General features: G+C 40.3%; 2 protein-coding genes across 5 annotated transcripts; both read right to left on the reverse strand.

Moving 5' to 3' along the window:
• Positions 1-467: 467 nt before the first annotated feature.
• Positions 468-2,776, reverse strand: ttc32 (tetratricopeptide repeat domain 32). Of its 2 annotated transcripts, none has more exons than XM_072450732.1 (3): positions 2,588-2,776; positions 1,380-1,546; positions 468-776 (listed from the first exon to the last, which is right to left on the reverse strand). In XM_072450732.1, the coding sequence occupies exons 1-3, from the start codon at positions 2,704-2,706 to the stop codon at positions 649-651; spliced, it is 414 nt and encodes a 137-aa protein (XP_072306833.1). In that variant the 5' UTR covers positions 2,707-2,776; the 3' UTR covers positions 468-648. The 2 variants fall into 2 exon arrangements, with proteins under 2 accessions (XP_072306833.1, XP_072306841.1); XM_072450740.1 differs by having other exon boundaries at positions 2,578-2,744.
• An 8,358-nt stretch (positions 2,777-11,134) lies between these two features.
• Positions 11,135-19,922, reverse strand: matn3a (matrilin 3a). Of its 3 annotated transcripts, none has more exons than XM_072456670.1 (6): positions 19,686-19,922; positions 14,481-15,056; positions 12,603-12,728; positions 11,830-11,928; positions 11,334-11,407; positions 11,135-11,258 (listed from the first exon to the last, which is right to left on the reverse strand). In XM_072456670.1, the coding sequence occupies exons 1-5, from the start codon at positions 19,852-19,854 to the stop codon at positions 11,352-11,354; spliced, it is 1,026 nt and encodes a 341-aa protein (XP_072312771.1). In that variant the 5' UTR covers positions 19,855-19,922; the 3' UTR covers positions 11,135-11,258; positions 11,334-11,351. The 3 variants fall into 3 exon arrangements, with proteins under 3 accessions (XP_072312771.1, XP_072312920.1, XP_072312853.1); XM_072456819.1 differs by lacking the exon at positions 19,686-19,922 and adding an exon at positions 17,058-17,126; XM_072456752.1 differs by lacking the exon at positions 12,603-12,728.
• Between the last annotated feature and the right edge of the window lie 1,430 nt (positions 19,923-21,352).

The following is a 21,352-nucleotide window of genomic DNA, read 5'->3' on the forward strand; positions in this document are numbered from 1 at the left end:
AAATACATACATTTTTAGGTTTACATTCAGCAGGTCTATGCATGTTTACATGTTCATAAGCATAACATGAATAAAATAACTCGGGAATAGAATCCAAAATTAGAAAAACTATTAATTTGCTGATGGAAAAGAATGAGACTAGTTTACAGCCTCAGCCCTCTTTACATCACTAGCTGTTATGACGGCTCATAATCACGTGTCACAGTGAGCTCCTTCAGCTCTCTGTGGAGCTGTTTAAGAGTCTGTCTGTGTCAGGTCTGGAACAGAGAACGCCACGCATGGATTTAGAAATAAAAACACACAGCTGGAGCATTAAAGCAGCACTGCAAAGACAGTAGTGTAGGCATCATTTTTACAGATGTGCAGCATTTGTATTGCCTACTTGAATTAATGGCATCTGGTGAAAAATATCATAGATGTACTGAAGAAAAGAATCATGGCATTCATTTTAAAACATAAAAAATGAAATAAATATTTTATTGTTATATTCAATAGTTTTTCCAGGACATGTTTCAGTAGAATCTAAAGTATCTGTGCAATGCATCCATTCCACTGTTTGAGATGAAAGGAGCAGCGGTTCGCAGGGTCAGCAGAGTGTGTGGACATGGTTCCTCTCGGCCCCCCAGTCCAGACCCTCAATGCCAGTTCTCAGGATCCTCTGCCCTCTTTCTGGTGCTGGTCCAACAGTGTCTGACTGAGACTTACTTTGGCTTCTTCAAAATCCGGGTTCAGTTTCAAAGTCTGCTCAAAGTCCTTCTTGGCTTGTTCATAAAAACCTGAAATATCACATACAAATACTATGATAAATATTTTGAAGTAGGTGTAGCGCTCCACCTGGTGTTTAAACAAGGAAACCACTGAAAGGAAGCAGAACCACACCATCTATTAACCAAAATAAATAATTCAGAAAAAAAGCAGTGCAAATAATGTTTGTGCCACTGTGTCTGCTACTTTACATTTACTCATGGTAGTTGTTCTGTTCTTTGCAGGTTCAGAAGGGCTCAGGGCACTTTCAAGTTCACGTCGACAAAGGTTGGTGTATTTTTATGTACCTGAATGTATGTTTGCAGCACATTTAGAAAAATAATTAAAAAAATAAGATATTCCTTTATTGCCCACACATGGGGAAATTTCATTGATACAACGCAGGTAGATACAGAGGAAAAGGACAGATAACAGATTATAGGAAGTTTAAAAAACACTCTTAATAGAAGAACTCTTATAAACAAAAAAACTCCTTGACTAAGAAACAAACCTTGACTAAGAAACAAAAGGTCTTTCATATATAGTTAGACCTATAGAACCTAATTCTCAAATATAACTTGTCACCTTTTTGTGTCCCTAAATGATTGTGTATGCCTACTCTCATGCATCCTTACCCAGCCTGTAATGTATGAGTCCTCGGTTGTAGTAGGGGATTTCAAACTGGCCCTGGGCCTGGATGGCGCAGGTGTAGTCCTCCACAGCTTCGGTAAAGTCCACCCGAAGGTACCTGATCTGTCCGCGGTTGTTAAAGGCTGTGGCCAAGTCACTCGCTTCACAATTCCTGGAAAAAAATAACATTTTACATCCCCATGAAGCAACATTACAGATTACAATCCTCAACAACTGAGCAGGAGAAAGGCCAGAATAATTGAATTTGTTTTTAACTCTCCAAGTGCAGATGTTTTGACCTGGTTTGAGGTTTATCCACATGAAAGAAAGGCACAAAGTTCAGTAGCTTCTCTTTCAGCACAAATAAATTAATGTGAAGTAGTTCACAAGACTGTTTCTATTGAAAGGGCCATTAAAGATTAATATGGGAAAAGTGTGGACACAATCCCTGACAAAACACTATGAGGATTAACATATAAGGATATTCAGTTTGAATATGATATTATTCAAGTTGTAAAGTCTAGAATGCTGTCAACCCATAACCCAACCAATAAATCATTTAAATGTCTGTTAACAAAAACATTCTAAAGCCTAGAAAAGAGGCAAACATGAAGTGAACCATATATGATTTCAACGAAGAACCTGGAGCCTGAGAATTTCACAAAATACAACAAATATTGGTGGATTTGCCAAATGAAAATGTTTAACATGAGTGATATCAGCGCCAGGTTTAAAGACTATTGTATTTGTATTTTACATTATTTGTTTATTTAATTGAAGAGATAGAGACTGACAGAGATCTTTTTTTTTCATATTTTTTACCAGACAAGAGAGAGAGAGAGAGTGAATTTTGAACCTTTCGTTGACAAGAGATTTAAAAAGGTTGACGTCAACTTCTAGAACTCTGGATGGAACGTCAAACAGCGTCTTTGGGTCACTGAAAAGCGCTATATAAATAAAAGTTATTATTATTATTATTATTATTATTATTATTATTATTATTATTAAACAACGTAAATCTGCCATGGTTTTGATACATTAGCCAAAATCTAAAAAAATAAACAAAAAGCCGTGGAACATACTGATATTCGGGTGAGCCACCTCTGATAGATATAATCATCAATCTATAGTGTTAGGATTGCTCTATGAGTGATGTCACAATCCCGAGCTCTAGCTGTTGTCACCGTTAGCTGTTAGCATCACCTGAAGCTACCTGCTTTGTAAACAGCGGCTGATGAAGTGAGAATAGAGCTCCTCCGCCTGTTTGAAGTTGTTTTTGTGAAAGTGTGAGTGCGCATTCCGCAGAGTGTGGCTCGGGTCATCCTCCTCCATGCGCTCGGGAGACTGCGGAAAGCTGCTTTTGATGCGGAAGCGTGCGCCAGATCGACCACTGTAAACACGGAAGTGCAGCGGCGTCGAGGGTGGAGAAACATCCAATCATCGTTCGGTGCGTCTAATAGGCGTGGTTTGTGACTGAGGCGCACGCTGGTAATATTTACAATAATATAGGATTACATATGATCTCACAAAAGAACTTGAAAAAAAATGAAAATAAGAAATTGAAGTATTAAAGTTAATATGTTATGTTAAGTTATGTTTTTCTTTCCCAAAGCCATTGACTACAGTACATAATAGATACATAAAAAGATGTATATAACAACGTGGATTTCCTTCCTGCTGTCCGGGATGTCATTTCCTGTTAGGACATAAACAAACCTGAGAGGTTTAAGATAGTTTTTTATTATGGATCTTACACACATTTTAAAGCAGCATGAGGCTTTTATCACCAGAAAGTCCTTCCTTGGATCTAGGATTCAAATTGGACATTGAGGAAGTCTGAAATCCCCACAACTCGAGGTAAGTCCCGTTTTTCACGTCTCTGTTGACTTGAGTGTAATTTAGACATGACCTGCAGAGGCGTGTTTTGGCACACGATTTGGCGTAGTCTGAGAACTAACAAACGACAAAATATGTCTTTTAAGGTGTGAGAATAGTCTGATGAATAACGTGCGATTGCTGGCACAGCCAATCCCATGTTTTGGTATCAGTAAAACCGTTACTTAATCTTATATGAATGAGGGTGTAACTTTTTGCAATTTATCATCACAGTTTCATAAAAATATGCACTATTTTTTTCAAGTCTATCAAATGAGATTTGTTATACTCCTGCTGTAACATCCCTCCACAATAATAAAGCTAGAATGTGTGCATCGTGCTCCATTTCGATAAAACATATAACATGTACATACTTTACACCAGTAGATGGCACCCTTGCTACGATTGTACATCACATATTATGGCAAACAGAGGCTTAAATGGAGGATCTAGCATCTGGTTAAAAAAATATTATTCATTTTTAAAACTACCTTAAGCTGCATGTGGCTCATTCTGCTTTGATTGAATAGTTGTCTTGAGACCCAAAACACAAACAAATTATAGATAGGTCATGTTTATGACGTTTTCAAACCCTAATATAAGTCTTGAAATTGTACATTTCCATATAATGCAGTTCTATCTAGAAAAAGGAATTTCATTGAATTTAAAAGAATAGAAACAAACTACCCAAAATATGGGCCACTGTCTTGAGTACCAAACATAGTCATCCTATAAACGCAGTGGTGAGACATTCTGTGAGAGCGTGAATCCAGATGCAAAACTTTGAGAATTTCAGGACCCTGAAGTATCCGACCCACTAAATATTCAAAATGTGGGTCAAAGTGGGCTTGTACGGAGAGAGCAGATTTCATAATGAACAAGCAAATGTTCCTGAATAAGAAAAAAATAAAAGTAAGAAATAAGCATTAAACAACGAGGAGCTGTCTACTGCAGTTCTTACTGACAATATATATATATATATATATATATATATATATATATATATATATATATATATATATATATATATATATATATATATATATATATATATATATATATATGCCATCCGGAAAGTCATTATCAATCTGGTTTGAAAAGCTAGTATTTACTTACTGTCCTGAGGGGAGCTACATTAGTCCTGTCCATTAGGAGGGGTTCTGAAACTTCCCCTATGCTTGTTTATTTGTGAGATGTGATCAAATTGAATTAGGGTGAAGGATGCCATTTTTGTTAAAACAGACAATTAAATAAACCTTCCTTTAAAAAAGTTTTGGATTAAGACAAAAAACATTCTTCCTTCAATGTTAGATCAATAACAAGTTGAATATATAACTTTCAAGTTCAGACATATATGGGAAGGTGATGGCTTAGGTTAAGGTTATGCAAGTAGCTATAGTGGTCAAGGTTAGGGTCAGTCTTGTGTGTGGGGGGGTTTAACTCTGCAACCAAGCGGGACTTTTACACAGCCACGAAGGTTACACAACGGTTACATGAAGTGCTTTGAGTGAGGAAAACAGTGCAGTATGAATACTGGAGATGTATGCAACTGGAATGTGTGTGTGTGCTGACAGACCTCACACCTGTGCACCAGTCTACACCAGTCTACATCCGTCTACTTTAGCCTACATCACTTTTTCTTTCTTCAGCTAAATGTTTATTCTCAGCTAAACGTTTGAAAGAAACGCATACTGTATATTTGGGTAATCCTTCATATTAACAATTTGGCTAAACCTGCTCGGCCCCACATCCTGATGTCATCAGGTGGTAACCCAGAATGTCTTCTGTGTATTGTTCAAATTCATTCATTCATCAACAAGTTTGAGTTCAATATGATTTTTTTTATATTTTATATATATATAAAACTCTCACCTCATCTCCGCGGGTGGTCCCCTTTCAAGCTCGGGTCCTCTACCAGAGGCCTGGGAGCTTGAGGGCTCTGCGCCTACACCTTGGGTCTAATCTGGTGAAGTAGATCTGGGCCTCTATTGATCTGGTGTTCAGGGCCTGCTCCTGTGCTGCCATGATCAGGGCCTCTGTCCTTCAGACCGGCTCTTTCTAACCATTGGTAAGATTTCGTGATATCAGCCACTTCAGTTATGTTCCGATGGTACATCCCATGTAGGGGCTTGTCCTCCCATGATGGTCCCTCCAGCGCCTCATCATCCTCTATTCCCCAGTGTCTGAGACATTCACTGAGCACGTCATCTGTAGGAGCCTTGTCCTTGATGTACTTATGGATATAAGTACATCCATATATATATATAGTGATGCGAAGAAGGAAGGAAGCTAGAAGAAACCCAGGCTGAGGAGACTGGTGGTCCTGCTGCTGCTATGGAAGTTGAAATGGAAGAAAGGGTGGCTGAGGACAGACTATTTGTCTGAGTTTCATTCAGCAAGTTTGTATGATGGATTAAAATATTGGAACGTGAACCACGGATGGCTGATAATTAAACAACACATTTGATGTATTATTTTGTATAGTCATTGGCCTTTAAACATGCCCTTGTAACTCTGCTTTGGAAAAAATTATATGTTCGGCAAATCACACATGACTATCAGTGAGGCTTTCCTCATCATAAACAAAAGCTGATTAAATGATTCAAACTAATTTAATTAGATTTTTTAATCTCTTACCATTCTGTTTCCCCATGTCCCTCTCGTGCATGGTGATGTTTTCTCCGCTCCACACTTATTGAACTGTACCATATGTTTCATTGTCCACATGGAAAGTTCAACATGATCCGATCTGACATTTTGATAACAAGGTGCCACAACTCACTGTGGAGTCTCAAATCCTCAGCTCCATCTGAAATCAGCCCTGTCTCCCTCATCTCACGTCTATGAAAAGTTCGATAAGTTTCCAGAAGCTACAACCATCTCCTGGTCCTCAGTCCCCGGGGTCAGGGTCAGAGGGGGTGTTTGCTTGACCACTGCGCTCCTGTCTGGTATGTCTGTGTGAGGAAAGGGTCAATATTAACCTCCACCTGACTGGATTCCTCTTTCCTCTCATGTTTCTGTCTTTCTCCCATTCTTTTCTCCATGTTTGTATGGTCAGTTCATAGTGGTTTCATGGCTACCACAAACAGGCTGCTGTCAAGTGGAAGATGAACGAGGGACAAGACTGTGGTCGAACACATAAACATCAGGTTCAGGAGGCTAACCCACAACCTCCTCACTGAGAGGAGGAGACAATTGGCCTGCTGTAGGTCTGCTACTAAATCAATCTCAATCTGGATTTAAATATATCGTTTTTATTATTTTCCTACAAAACATATTTCATATCGGCATAGAGAGAAAAGAAGAAAACACGATTAAAAGCTCTTAAAAGTTGATTCAGCATAATAGTTCCCCTTTAATCCTCTCCAGGGAGACAATACAAGCAGGCAACTCCAGCAGGACAATTTACAGATCAGGGGCCTCATTTATAAGTATGCGTCAGTTTTATTTATTTTTTTAATAGATGATGCACAAAATTTGGGAAATGGTGGAATAACGACACACATGGCAGGATGGTCAAATGGGAACATCATTTAACAGTAAAATGTGCTTTACGAGGGTACGCACACTCAAATGGGTGACCGACCCTTCACGCGCAGGACATGCACCATCACGCACTCACTCCATGCATGCAGACCAGTCACGACCAGACCAGAAGTTTTCCATCATCGCTCCTCCGTTCCGATGTCCTCCCTCAGTATCACAGATCCTCCCTCAGTATCACAGATCCTCCCTCAGTATCACAGATCTTCCCTCAGTATCACAGATTCTCCCTCAGTATCACAGATCCTCCCTCAGTATCACAGATCTTCCCTCAGTATCACAGATCCTCTCTCAGTATCACAGATCCTCCCTCAGTATCACAGATCTTCCCTCAGTATCACAGATCCTCTCTCAGTATCACAGATCCTCCCTCAGTATCACAGATCTTCCCTCAGTATCACAGATCCTCTCTCAGTATCACAGATCTTCCCTCAGTATCACAGATCCTCCCTCATATCACAGATTCTCCCTCAGTATCACAGATCTTCCCTCAGTATCACAGATTCTCCCTCAGTATCACAGATCCTCCCTCAGTATCACAGATCTTCCCTCAGTATCACAGATCCTCTCTCAGTATCACAGATCTTCCCTCAGTATCACAGATCTTCCCTCAGTATCACATATTCTCCCTCAGTATCACAGATCCTCCCTCATATCACAGATCTTCCCTCAGTATCACAGATCCTCCCTCATATCACAGATTCTCCCTCAGTATCACAGATCTTCCCTCAGTATCACAGATTCTCCCTCAGTATCACAGATCCTCCCTCAGTATCACAGATCTTCCCTCAGTATCACAGATCCTCTCTCAGTATCACAGATCTTCCCTCAGTATCACAGATCTTCCCTCAGTATCACATATTCTCCCTCAGTATCACAGATCCTCCCTCATATCACAGATCTTCCCTCAGTATCACAGATCCTCCCTCATATCACAGATTCTCCCTCAGTATCACAGATCTTCCCTCAGTATCACAGATCCTCCCTCATATCACAGATTCTCCCTCAGTATCACAGATCTTCCCTCAGTATCACAGATCCTCCCTCAGTATCACAGATCTTCCCTCAGTATCACAGATCTTCCCTCAGTATCACAGATTCTCCCTCAGTATCACAGATCCTCCCTCAGTATCACAGATCTTCCCTCAGTATCACAGATCCTCTCTCAGTATCACAGATTCTCCCTCAGTATCACAGATCCTCCCTCAGTATCACAGATCTTCCCTCAGTATCACAGATCCTCTCTCAGTATCACAGATTCTCCCTCAGTATCACAGATCCTCCCTCAGTATCACAGATCTTCCCTCAGTATCACAGATCCTCTCTCAGTATCACAGATCCTCCCTCAGTATCACATATTCTCCCTCAGTATCACAGATCCTCCCTCAGTATCACAGATCTTCCCTCAGTATCACAGATCCTCTCTCAGTATCACAGATCTTCCCTCAGTATCACATATTCTCCCTCAGTATCACAGATCTTCCCTCAGTATCACAGATCTTCCCTCAGTATCACATATTCTCCCTCAGTATCACAGATCCTCCCTCATATCACAGATCCTCCCTCATATCACAGATCTTCCCTCAGTATCACAGATCCTCCCTCACGACACGGGGCTCTGGAGGTTCGCGCTCCTCGTCTGACATCTTATATCCGCAGTGTTTCATTTAGTCTCCTGAGACCTGTCACATTATAGTTTTATTTCTATTTTTTTAAGGAGCCTTAATAGATAGGACAGCTTTAGAGTGAAATGGGGATGAGATACATGCAGTACATTGTTGGAACCGGGAGTCGAACTCTCGACACTGCGGCCGGCTCCACTTGGGGGTCTGGCATGTGCTGCCGCCTTAACCTCAGGGGGTTATAAGGGCAATGTAGGCTACAGTCTGATCTGAGCACATTCGGCACAATCAGGCCCGTATTAGAAGTCTTGTTTCCATTGACAATCAAACTGCACGTGGGTCCCAAAGTGTTTTGTTAATTTAGTTTTTTAGCCCTTCACGCTTGGAAATTGACTATACCTATTCTATTTTATTTTATCTTAATACAGTTTTTTACGATTGAATAAACACAATTTTGATTGTTTTGTTTTAATTAGCAAAACCCTACACACAATTAGCACAACCACAAACCCAATTATCAAAACACCTTAGCTGCTTTGCAAAATGAAACACTCTTGTAAAAACTCTACACTAATTGATCAAAACCATATTGTTTTACCATATGAAACACACATTATTGCATATGACTTAACTATGTTTGCACCAGTTACACACCAGTTACACACCAGTTACACACTGCTGTTGAAAACCATAAACACTTTGGGCTAATCCTGCTTCTAAGTGCATAGAGTCGTATGGGTGAAGTACACAGTGAATTTGCAAAACATGGCTCGGATTTGCACAACTCTAAACACAATGTCTGCTCTCACTTTGTGCAAAACAACACACACAGTGAACACTACACACACTTGTGTGCATCACTGTAAACACCACACAGGACACAAACTAATGCTGTTGATAACGTCATTTATTTTTTTCAATATACTCAAGCCAACATGGTGATAAAGAAAACAATTCTCAGTTTTCATGAACATTACATTTTATCCAGTACAAAAAAGAACCCTCCCAAACTCCTCCCCCTCTTCCTCTTGCTTGAAGTCTTCCTCTTCCTCTACCTTTACCCCTACCTCCACCTCGACCTCTGGCACGGCCTCTGCCTCCTTCTTCTCCTTCTCCTCTTCCTCCTTCTCATCCTCACTCTTCCTCTTCCTTCCATTTTGGTTCAGTTTGGTGAACTCACCTGCTGAATTTTTATAGTGCTTAAATCTGATTGGTGTGTCTACAATTAAGCGATCTTGTGTTTGGTCACCTAATGACAGTGTTCAATGGATTGGCACATGGGTGTGGTCATTTGACAGTCAGTGCTTTAGAATTGCAAAGAAGTGACATCTTGATATACTTCTGTGTCTAAATACATACAAGTGTGTTCAGTGTTGTAAATCACTGTGTGTGTTGTTTTGCACAAAGTGTGATCTGACTTATTGTGTTTACAGTGGTGCAGATCTGAGGCCGAGTTTTGCTCCTTGAGTGTAAGGTTTTGATAATTGGGCTAAACTTTAGATTTTAGTGTTTATTCAAAAAAAACTGTAAAGGGAACTCTTGCCTGATATGCTGTACATAAAAATAAAGCTGTAACCCGCTTATTTCCAGCCAAATCAATCATTCTGGGAAGCATGAGGGTCAGTTTGTACTCACAAATACAAAATTACCCTAAAATAAGCGTAAGGGTTTTTAATTTGACAGAAATGTTAATTTGAAATGTTCCACAAAATGGCATCAAATTTGGAATGTATTGAATTAAAGAAAGTTACGTTTATGCCGTGGAAAATGTCATGAAAAAATGTTTGTGAGACAGGTGACAGATCCACCAGTTACATGTGCACTAAATTCAAATGATAATTGTGTGTGTGTGTGTATGTGTGTGTTGTGTGTGTGTGTGTTGTGTGTGTGTCTGTGTGCGTGCATGTGTGCGTGTCTGTGTGTGCGTGTGTGTCTGTGTGCGTGCATGTGTGCGTGTCTGTGTGTGTGTGTGTGTGTCTGTGTGTCTGTGTGCGTGTGTGCGTGCGTGCGTGTGTGTGGTTTAAAGTGTAGGAGGACCTCCCATGTGTACGATGTAGGCCTTGTGTGACTGTGGGAAAACTAAACACCTGAGCTCATAAACAACAGACAAGGACACACACTCACATTTTACAACATGTTTATTCAAAGCACTGGTCTGGTTACTATGACAACTCAGCTAAAACTAAAATTTCATATAATTTATTTTGCAGGGCCAAAAATCACATCAGCCATTACCTCACACAAAAATGTTTTTAAAAAAAGTAAAATCAAACAATGAAAACAAACATATATATTAACATTAGTAGTTATAGATGCATTTTCAAAATCTATGTTTGAGTCTATAAGATATAAAGTTTTAAGGTAACTTGTCCTCTGCATTTGACAACCAGCTGTGGTCACAGATCCTTCCCCAGAACTTGAGCCGGAGGATTATCTGACAACATATTTTAGGTTGGGAAGAAGAGAACCTAGAGGAAACCAACCCAGACAAGGGGAGAACATGCAAACTCCACACAGTAAGGCATAGAATGGTCTGGAATAGAACCTTCTGGCTGTGAAGCGAAAGCTAAAGTAAAATATTAAGCATAAAATTGATAAATAAATGATAGAAAAAGTGATATAAATTGATACTAAATCTTATATACAATAACATATTTGTACATAATATGTAAAAAATACAAATAAAATGCCACTCTACTAATTATAAAATTATGTAAAAAAAATAAAAATAAAAAAAAAAGAAGAAAAATCCTGAAATGTCCTGAACAATCTGTTCACAGCTTTTGGGAGGTCCGCTGGGAGGCAGGGGTGGCAGCAGAGGAAGCCCGGTGAGGTGCATCATTCCTGGGTAAACAAACAGGGGGTTAGGGGGTCGTCCGTGAGGTTTACGGTCCTCTAAGTGAGACGCTTAACTCTTACCCCTGAACAGAGCGTCTTTTATCCTCGTCCGGCCAGACTTTCCAGGTTTTCTATCCTCCGCGACACATCAGCGAGTGGAGCAAAGGTTAAGGAAAAAATTACAAGGCTAAAACTCTTAATATGAAGGCACTAGCATGGCTTTTTGAACTTAGCATCTGCTACAGGTTTATTTATATTCTACACCTCCCATTAGCTCTTCGAGGAGAGCTATGGATGCCCTGCAGGGACATGTCTGAGAGCCAGAGGAAACATGTTTGTTGTTCAGGTTTTTTAGAATTGTAGTTTTTTGGAACTGTCTTTTGGTTTGATTGTGTAATGCCCCTAGCTTCTTTTGACAGCATATTTGAATATACAAAAGGTCACGTTGAAATTATTTTTACTTGAGTACGTAAGTTACTTCTCTATATTTATGACAATACAACAAGAATGAGAAAGAAATGTGAACTGATATTGTAAACATGTTTTTCCCCCCTAATCCATTCAGGTGAAAGGATATTTTTGGAGGTGAGCTGTTGCAGTGCGGTCTGGGTCAGCTTCTGGAAGGCTAGGCGGGCCTCACACTTGCAGGGGTCTTCTACAATCACCACCTTCACCTCTGAGGGAAAAACACAACAACACAGTCAGATGGAAGCATGCCTCAAAGATCCCGACAGCCTCTAATCACCCATAAGATGCTGATGTTACTGCGTATTGTTGGCTCAGGTAATTTCCAATGTGTACCTAATTATGATCAAACTCCTAAATATGATCAAAGCCAAACTTGTTTCCCCAACTGGTGATACTGTTAATTATTATATTCAGCATGGAGTACATTTTTCTAAATCCTGCAAGAGAATAAACGGCACAGAGAAGGAAAATACTCCAACTAACAGGTATCATCCTTGGATCTATGGATAGCATGCAAAGGGACCATACACCAGGACCAAGGAGCTTACACCTTACCCCACACTTGGGGTAATACTTTCACAGCCTTCAAGACATCATATGACACTTTGGATAAAGACTACAGGACGTAACCGAAACATCTGTGCAGCAAAAAGAAACACCCAAAAGAATAATCACTAATGTAAATGCTGAACAAGTACAAAGAACATTATATTTCTGTAATATTACCAGTGACTGTCCAACAGGTTCTCTTTAAAGTGGGGAAGAGCAAGTTGGTTGTGATGTAGTGAAGCAGTGCTAGGCAAGCGCCCCCTACAGCACTCTGAAGCGAGCGTTAGGTTAACAGCTACATGAAGCCGCAGCCATCCACAGGGCGGTCCTTACGTTTGAGCGAGCACGTTTTCTTGTCTGCGTTGAGGACAAAGCCCGCGCGGCACTTGCAGTAAAAGGAGGCGTTGCTGTTGACACAAGTGTGCTGGCAGTCGTGTCCCATGGCACAGGGGTCCACACCTAGAATACAGCGAGCGGATATAGAAGCTAGCCCCAAGCACAACTGGCTGCAGGTGAAGCATGGTAAACAGAGGCATGGTGTGACAGGAACATGAGTTTAGTTCCCTTTGTAAAATCATCCTCTAAATGTATCATGAATTCAGAGTATAAATATCGATTTGAGTGTTTTTTGACAATTCTCTTATAAAACAAAGAGTATTTGGTTATTATTTCAAGTAAATTTAAATAATGGAGATGCTGTTTAGGGGCTGCAGGAGGATCTGGGCTCTAACACTAACAGACAGTCAATAATATTTGAATGTTTCCAAATGAAATCAGTCCACTGGTCTTCACCACATCTGAGCCAAGGTGCGCTGCATGTTGGACACTACAGGTAAGATCATTTCTGACGTCACACGTAGAGTGAAAGAACATGGAGTCTATACATTTGAGACATAATAATTCCTGTTCTTATTTACAGAAACAAAAAGAAAAGTAAAGAAAAGATAGCACTGTGGCCTCCATTCATATTAGCACCATTGAAAGTGCAATTGTTAAAAAAACAAAAACACTAGTAATTCACTTGCTTAAGTAAATATTCAGTATTTTCCATATTAGTGTAACTATCCCATCACACCAGAGGAGGGCTGGTTCTTGTGGTCAGAAAGTGTTCCCAACATCACCACAGTCTCATCATCGGTGCATATATTAACGGAGGACACAGTTGCGCTGGTTCAAGCAGTCTCCATAGAGATGCTTTGAGTACAAAAGGCACGTTCATATTCTTACACATGCTTAAGTACATTCCCAGCTCCATTATGACAAAGTTTAGGGTCAGTGGAACCGCCAAACTTTACTGTGTTTTCTCAGAAGCTCTGGTGAGGGACATGTGCAACCCATGTGCAGTACACGGAGCTCCAAGAGCACAAAGGAGCAGTGAGGAGCACAGAGCAGGAGTATGTTTACATGAAGAGCTCACAATGAATAAGGATTTGACTGGACCAGAGAAACTTGAACTTTTGAGCCTGTCTGATGTTATATTATGATGTTATAATGATGTGATCTTGGCCGTAGCAGTGTGATGATGTTGCACAAAATGCCACTCCAATTAAATATTCTATGTTGAATGCAGCGTTAATGACATATTTTTGCTGATCAAAACAAAACAAAAATCTGAAAATCAAAGAACTGATAATTTTGTCGAATAATGAAGTATATGAATGAAAAGAACGAGTAGAGACTAGATTCAAGTTCTACTTTTTGCCGATTAAAACCAGACTAAAACTAAACTAAATTAAGATTAAGTTGACCAACTAATTAATTTGATCGTGACTCATTTTAGTCAAAAGAATACAACTCAATACAAGTCAAGTTAATTATTTGCTACCCTATCTGGGAGGGCATCTTTAAATCTAGACTCTGAAAGTAACAAAATAAAATAGTCTAACAATTGCAAACATTCCTGAGATGAATATGGTTATAAATATTGGTTTTGTGTATTTAACCTTAGTGTCTAACCTAAGACACTGACCCGGTGACCCATGAGTTTGCGGTTCAGTACTTTGGCATAATGCATGTTCTAAGGCAACGTCTTGCACCCAGTACTTATACATGTATAATGTATGTGTTTTTCTATGGGAAAGGTTCATTGATGTGAACAGATTTGAACATCTACAACAGGAAAGCTCATTTGACATTTTAAAACTGAATTCCCTTTTCCTGCATGTAAACATGCTGCTTGTTAGCGAAGCCGTTCTCGAGTGTCGCTCCTACCACACAGCGTCTCCCTGAACTTGGAGGCGACCTTCTCGATGACCCCGTAGGTCTCCACATAGAAGACGTGATCCTCCAGAGGGATACTGGCCATCTGTTTGAGGGAGTTCATGTCCGCACGGTCCACTCCCACGGCGTAGATCTCAATCCCGGACGCCCGTGCCGCCGCCGACACCTCCTCCACGTTGTCCTGGGGCCGCCCGTCCGTCACGATGATGGCTACCTTGGAGATCTGCCTGGCTTTGGGTCGGGCCCCGGACTGCTCTGTGAAGGCTTCGGTCATGGCAGACTTGATGGCGAGGCCGGTCATGGTTCCAGCGGCTAACGGCTCGATGCGGGAGATTGCCTTCTTCAGGCTCAGCTTGTCGAAGTGGTCTTTGAGCAGGAACTCGATTTTGACAGTGCTGGCGTAGTTGACCACAGCCACGCGAGTGCCTTCTGCGCCCACGTCCAGAGTGTGCACCATGTCGGCCAGGAAGATTTTGACCTTCTCGAACTCAATGGGTCGGACGCTGCGTGAGCTGTCGATGATGAAGACCAGGTCCAAAGGGCGGCTCCTGCACTCGGAGTCCATCTCTGTGAGGGTCAGGAGAGGGTTAAAGGAGCTGCATCACATTCATCTTTTGCCATTAAAATATAAACCCTATTGGCTCAGAACACACAGTTACAGATACACAAATGGCCATTGTGGTATTTGAATTTGCTTGACTTGACTTTTTTCCAAAACTGCACTGCAACAAAATATGTAGGTACTACAATTACTAAGCATTAGTATATTTGCAAAAACAAGATTTCCTCAGGACCTTGTGTCTATATTTAGTTACATGACGAAATCTGAGTTACTCTAGTATTAAAGAGAAAAGAGAAAACTTGCAGTGAGTGCCTGTGGGCATGTGATAAATTAATGTAGAACAAAAATAGTTGTTTTAATCCTATGTCATTGCATTATAATGCAATGTGAAAGTATTTTAAGAATTCAAATTCCAGTACTCTGATTGGACCATGTAAAGGAATATGTTATTACATTAATTTTAATGTAGTTATTTTGCAACTTCATACATTTTCAAAGGATTCTTCTTAATACCTATCATACATCGTTATATAAGTGGTATACAATAATCCTCATTATTCCATATATATACATTTAATACACGTTGTTGAAATGGCTTTTAGTAAAATGTCTTTCTGAAATACACTTAACACATAGATATGCAAATAATAATTGAAAGACGAGGGTTTGACTGCTAGACTGCCGTTTATCCCACTTACTGTACTTTTAATGCATCACACTTGCATTAAAAGTGCTTCTAGATAGATAGAGGGGATTGAGAGATGCTGGAGGACACATGATGGAGATTCTCATCCTTTCGTCTCATTTCTTCAAATGAAAGGATAAACACAGGACATGTCCACAGATGGAGAGTTAAATAGGGCACTCTAAAAACATCAAATCTGCAGGAGCTCAAATGACTTCAGAATCCAGAACGAGCTGTTTTGACAACAGATTCCTTTACTGATTCCTTTACTTATTGGACATGGGCTATTTATGGTCTCTTTTTATGTTTCTGCTTGTAATAAAAAGGTAAAAGTAAATGTATCTAAATTAGTCAAAAACTAATATTTTGGATTCTAGTCATTGAACTCATGTAGATATGTCCTGTTTTTGCAGTCAAAGTACATAGTGCATATTTTATAGTTTAGCACATGTTTCAACATCTACTATATTTTGACACATGTGCTGAACTGTGAAGAAGTAAATGTAACCCTAAAATAATGTAGTTTCAATATGTGTGATGATATTCCATGAATACATAATTGTTTTCAGAGTGTGTCCCTCAGGCAGGGAATGACAAAAGGAAAAAGCACACATCGAACCTGATCATTTGTATTCACGACCAGGTCTATTTTCCTGCTGTATTTAACCAAACAGCAGATTAAAGGTGCGCTGTGTAACGTTTACAGTGGAGGGCCTGTCTCCATTGAAATGTTATTGCTTTGCCTGGAATGTTCCACGGTATGGCATTAAACTTATCCATCTCATAATTATGTGTTGTGGAATTGCACAACTGTTCATAAATATTGGACTGAGATCAATAAAACACTGTGAATTAACATTCAACTTGACTTTAAAACTATGTATCAGGGACATGAAACTCCTGGAATGGAAACAAGAGATGGATACCTTTGGAATATACTTTTGGCAGCAGGGAAAATATTACTAAGACTTGGCTGTCACAGAATGAACCAACTGTCCAGGACTGGGCTCAAACAACAAAGGACATTTGTAAAATGGTAAATATGTCCATTTTCAAATTAACTGCCAAGGTAATTTACCCAAGTGGGACGACATTTGCTTCATACCAGCAACATGTTTTACTTTGTGTTCCCTCTCTGTGTCTTTTTGTTTGTTTGTATTTATTCTATTTAAGAATGGCTAAGCAATAACATCTCCATGGAGACAAGCAGGTGGCAGACCCCATTTCAGTTACAAAATGTGAGGTCGTATGAAACAACATACAGTTTGTTTTGTGTGAGTACAATCTAAACTTTGGAACATGGAGGGAGTTGGGAACAAACCTAATGCATGTTCTACCTGTCTCCACTGGGCTGATGGTGGTGTTGAGCCCGCTTTGGGTACTGACCGGTAGAGTCACAGGCGCGGAGGTCACCGGGGGCGCGCTGGTCGTCACTGCAGGGGTGGTAGGGGGTGCTGGAGGGGTGGTGGTGGTGGGCATGGGAGTTGTGGCCAGGGTGGTAGTAGTTGCCAGAGTAGTGGTCAGGGGCGTGGTAGGGAGCAGCGTGGGCTTGGTCGTGGGGGGCAACGTAGGGGGTACAGTGGAAGGAGGCCGGACCACAGGCGGAGTTGGGGCAGTGGGGCCGGATTTAGTGGGACATGGAGCTTTCATTTTGTAATAGAAAGGTCCTTTGAACACCTGCGGAGGGTGGTGGGGCGCAGGGACCGGAGGACCTTTGAATAAGGGGTACGAGTGGACTGCAACAGGCCTGTGGTGTGGCTGGGGCGGGTGTTGGTGGTGGTGTGGACGGGGCGGGTGTTGGTGGTGGTGTGGACGGGGTGGGTGTTGGTGGTGGTGTGGATGGGGCAGGTGTTGGTGGTGGTGTGGACGGGGTGGGTGTTGGTGGTGAGGTGGGTAGAGGTGGACAGGTGCAGAGATCCCAGGATGCGGAGGAGGCTGGTAATGGGACAGATACCCCCCTCTATACGTGAAATCACTCCTGTGCACTAGAGGGCACCAGAGAGGGGAGCGGTAGAAAAAACATTAGTAGGTTAAACAGGACAGCCACAGAAGAAGACATTTAAAGGTACATTTAAGAACATTTAAAGCAACACCAGCGATACAACCAGCGTCTTTATGATTTTAGCGCTTGATGCTAATTGCAGTTGCAATTATTTTCCGCGCAGTGTGGCTGTCATGAAAAGCCATTATTATGGTTTTCAACAGTAAAATGTTAACTACATATATTTATTCTGTATAATTAGGGAATAAGCTTGGTACTACCTAACAGCATAGCGTCATACACCATACAGACCCTTTGAAATATATCAATAGAAGACATTTTAAATCCCAGAAGAATGGAGGCAACAGAAGTGAAAACTAATGGGATTTTAACGTGGGGAATTGGGATTCATCGCTCAGCTACATGTAATATCAGAAACTGGTTAGAGAATATTAAAGGTTCACAATGTAACTTTTCTGGTGGAGGATTCACTATCTTGTCTCTATGGAGATGTTACTGCTTTACCTGGTATGTTACACACCTGCGGCACACAAGAGGATTTTTTAAAATATATTTTTTTGTTAATACTTATTCTTTTTCATGGAGACAAGCAGCTGACCTGGCCAAGTATTTTTAGCAATACAAATACCTGAATACAAATACCTGAATGGAATATTGAATGATTCAAGATCAGATGAATGTCATGCTGTGAAACATGGTGCAAGAAAATGTACTTATGGTGTGTATGTGCTCTAAATGGTTTATTTTAAAGACAATTAGTATAGAAAAAAAAATGCATTTTAGTGAAGGCAAAATCTTATTATATATTAATGTTTCCTATAGTTACTGAATTGTTAACCATTCAAAGTGTTTCATTACTTACAGATTAATAACCATAAATCATCATCATCATGTGTTTAAAAGCATGTTCATGTTCAATCATTCTGATGAACACTTTCCCCAGGGTACACATTCTTCAAAGTGCTCAAACTCACATGCATCTGTCAAAGCCTGTTTTGACAGTAACCTACAGAGCATCCTTAGGGTCAGGACTCTTCTCTTTGAGCATCTCACTTCACATTGCCCTCACAGATAGTGCTCTGCCTGACATCAAAGTCACCACTGAACTATGCCTCATGTTTAGGAGCATCAAGACTTGTAATTCTTCTGTGTTGCTTTAAATACACACAAAAACTTGATTAGTAAAAGCAGTGTTTTAGCATTTGGGAGGTTTGCTCCAAGCTCCGACTGTACAGAGCTTGTGAAACACCCAGTTGTCCATGCACATCTAACAAACAAATATGTCAAATATAGGCCAAAACTGTAGCTTGATTTGCCATAAAGTTTTAGTTGTTGTTGTTTTACATTTATTTTGATATGAAATCATTTTCTAGTAGCATATATTATCTACAGTGTAAGTGTTTTATCAAATAGCTCTATCCCAAAATTACAATAATATTCATAATGAAATGCACCAATGTTATTGTACAAATGATCAGATTACTAATTAATGTTGTGAAAAGCTATTACATCAAATTAAAATTAGGGCCAATTATTCCACTTTTAATGAAGCCTTTATTTACAAATATGGATAACATAGGCCTTCCTTTTGAATGATATAGATATAGATATAGACTACATAGTATTGCTCATGATATTATCTTTGTGAAGATTGAGATTTCAAGACACATTTAAAGTGACACCGTGTGACTTTCTGGAGGTGGAAATAGAAAGTTAAATCCATATTTTGGAATATTCTTCATGGAGATAAATTCAGGATTTATGCCATAATATTAAAGCTAAAGGGACAACATATCCATGGACACCGGGTTTCATAATTTTGTGCAATAAAAAAAAGTTTGCTAAAATGTCCCACGTTGGGACTTTAAACCCTGGTTTAAAATGGACAAGTTCCTTCTTTCATAGACAATATGCTTCAAGCAGGTGAATAATAGTAGTGTCACTCACTGGCCAGGTTGAGGGTCCGGGTCGGGGGTCGTCCGTTTGTGCGGCTCTGCGCGTAGCTTTGCGCGGCGATGGCGTGCGGCTCCAGCGCGTCCAGGTGCGTGTACGTGGCCAGGACGTCCCACAGCAGCAGGCACGCGCTGTACGTGAGCCCCACGAGGACACGCTTCATGGTGCTGTTTAGTGCGTCTGCTGAGTATGCTGAGGTCCCGCTGTAGTCCTGCTCTGGTCCTGCTCTGGTCCGGCTCTGGTCCTGGTTTGGGTCAGTCTGGTTCGGATCTGAGGTCAGGCTCCGCATAATAAGCGCGCACAGGGCAAACGTCACAGCCACGGACCAATCAGAGGCGAGTCCACGGTGCGTGCAACAGGCACTTTCACAGGTCCTACGTTCCAAAGTAGTAATAGAAAGATATGAACCTACATCTTGATACAATGCATGACCTCTTTGGTGTTTTTGAGGAAAATATTACAGTAATATATATATATATATATATATATATATATATATATATATATACATATAAACCTGATCCTGTCAAAATACCATATTCATTGCTCAAAATTCTCAAACCAGAAACTGAAATTTATAGTATTTGAATCCCTTTTGTCCTCTTATGTAAATTCCCTTAATTATTGCACTAACCTCAAAGCTGTGAAGATTAACTCTTTGTATTGAATTTGAACTGTAAACTGAAGAACATTTATTTTATACGTACTGCAATTGTATTAAGCCTTTTGCAACGTTATTGTTTATTTCATTGTACATTTGAATAAAACAAAAAACAAAAAAAACGTTTCAAAGTAGTCAACAGTCTCAGCCCCAAATATGTATGTGCCAAGGTTTATCAGCTTAAAAAGTCACAGCCATTGACCGAGTTGTGACGTCTGCATAATCTTAGTGCCTGTTTTATGTGGAAAGGCCCGTAATTGCAGCGATATTAACATTTCCACAACAAAACAGGTCGACAAATCTGCAATCTGACAAGCAAACAGCAAATTCTACCACAGAAGTCAGCTCCAGCTCAACTGTAAATGACTGTGTGCTGAGTGAGTTCTCTGCTGAGCCTGGGGCAGAACTGTGCCGCCCTCTTCTGGTACTTACACAACTACACACAACTGACAGAACTAGACAGGACTTTATCAGTTTGTACAATCATTTTATGTTAATTGTGTGTAAAAAGCTTAATTCATAAAATCATCTCTTAAAAATTGACCCCAGCAGGAATTGATAAGTTCAGTAAGCTCATATTGCACTACTCTTCTACTTCAATTTGTCCAAAATGCACTTTTACACCTATTACAATAAGCTTGCCTTTGTTAACAATTTGGCAAATTCAAATACAGGAAAACATTTTTAAGAGTGATCCAAAACATCAGCAGGAGTGACTCTGAGTGACTTTAGAGTGATTAGTCAAAGTCCTGACCTGAACCCTGCTGAGATGCTGTGGCATGACCTTTTAAAAAGGCGGTCCGTGCTCAAAACCTCCAGTGTTGCTGAATTACCACAATTCTGCAAAGATGAGCGGGCCAGAATTCCTCCACAGGCTGTAACAGACTTGATTGCAGTTGTTACTGTTAAGGGCCCAACCAGTAATTAGGTTTAGGGGATAATTACCTTTTAACACAGGTCCATGATAAGATAAGCCTTTATTTGTCCACACAATATGGAC

The sequence above is a fragment of the Eucyclogobius newberryi genome, unplaced genomic scaffold (assembly GCF_026437365.1).
Source record: "Eucyclogobius newberryi isolate DKJ021-1_F unplaced genomic scaffold, fEucNew1.0.hap1 SCAF_1, whole genome shotgun sequence".
NCBI lineage: Eukaryota > Metazoa > Chordata > Actinopteri > Gobiiformes > Gobiidae > Eucyclogobius > Eucyclogobius newberryi.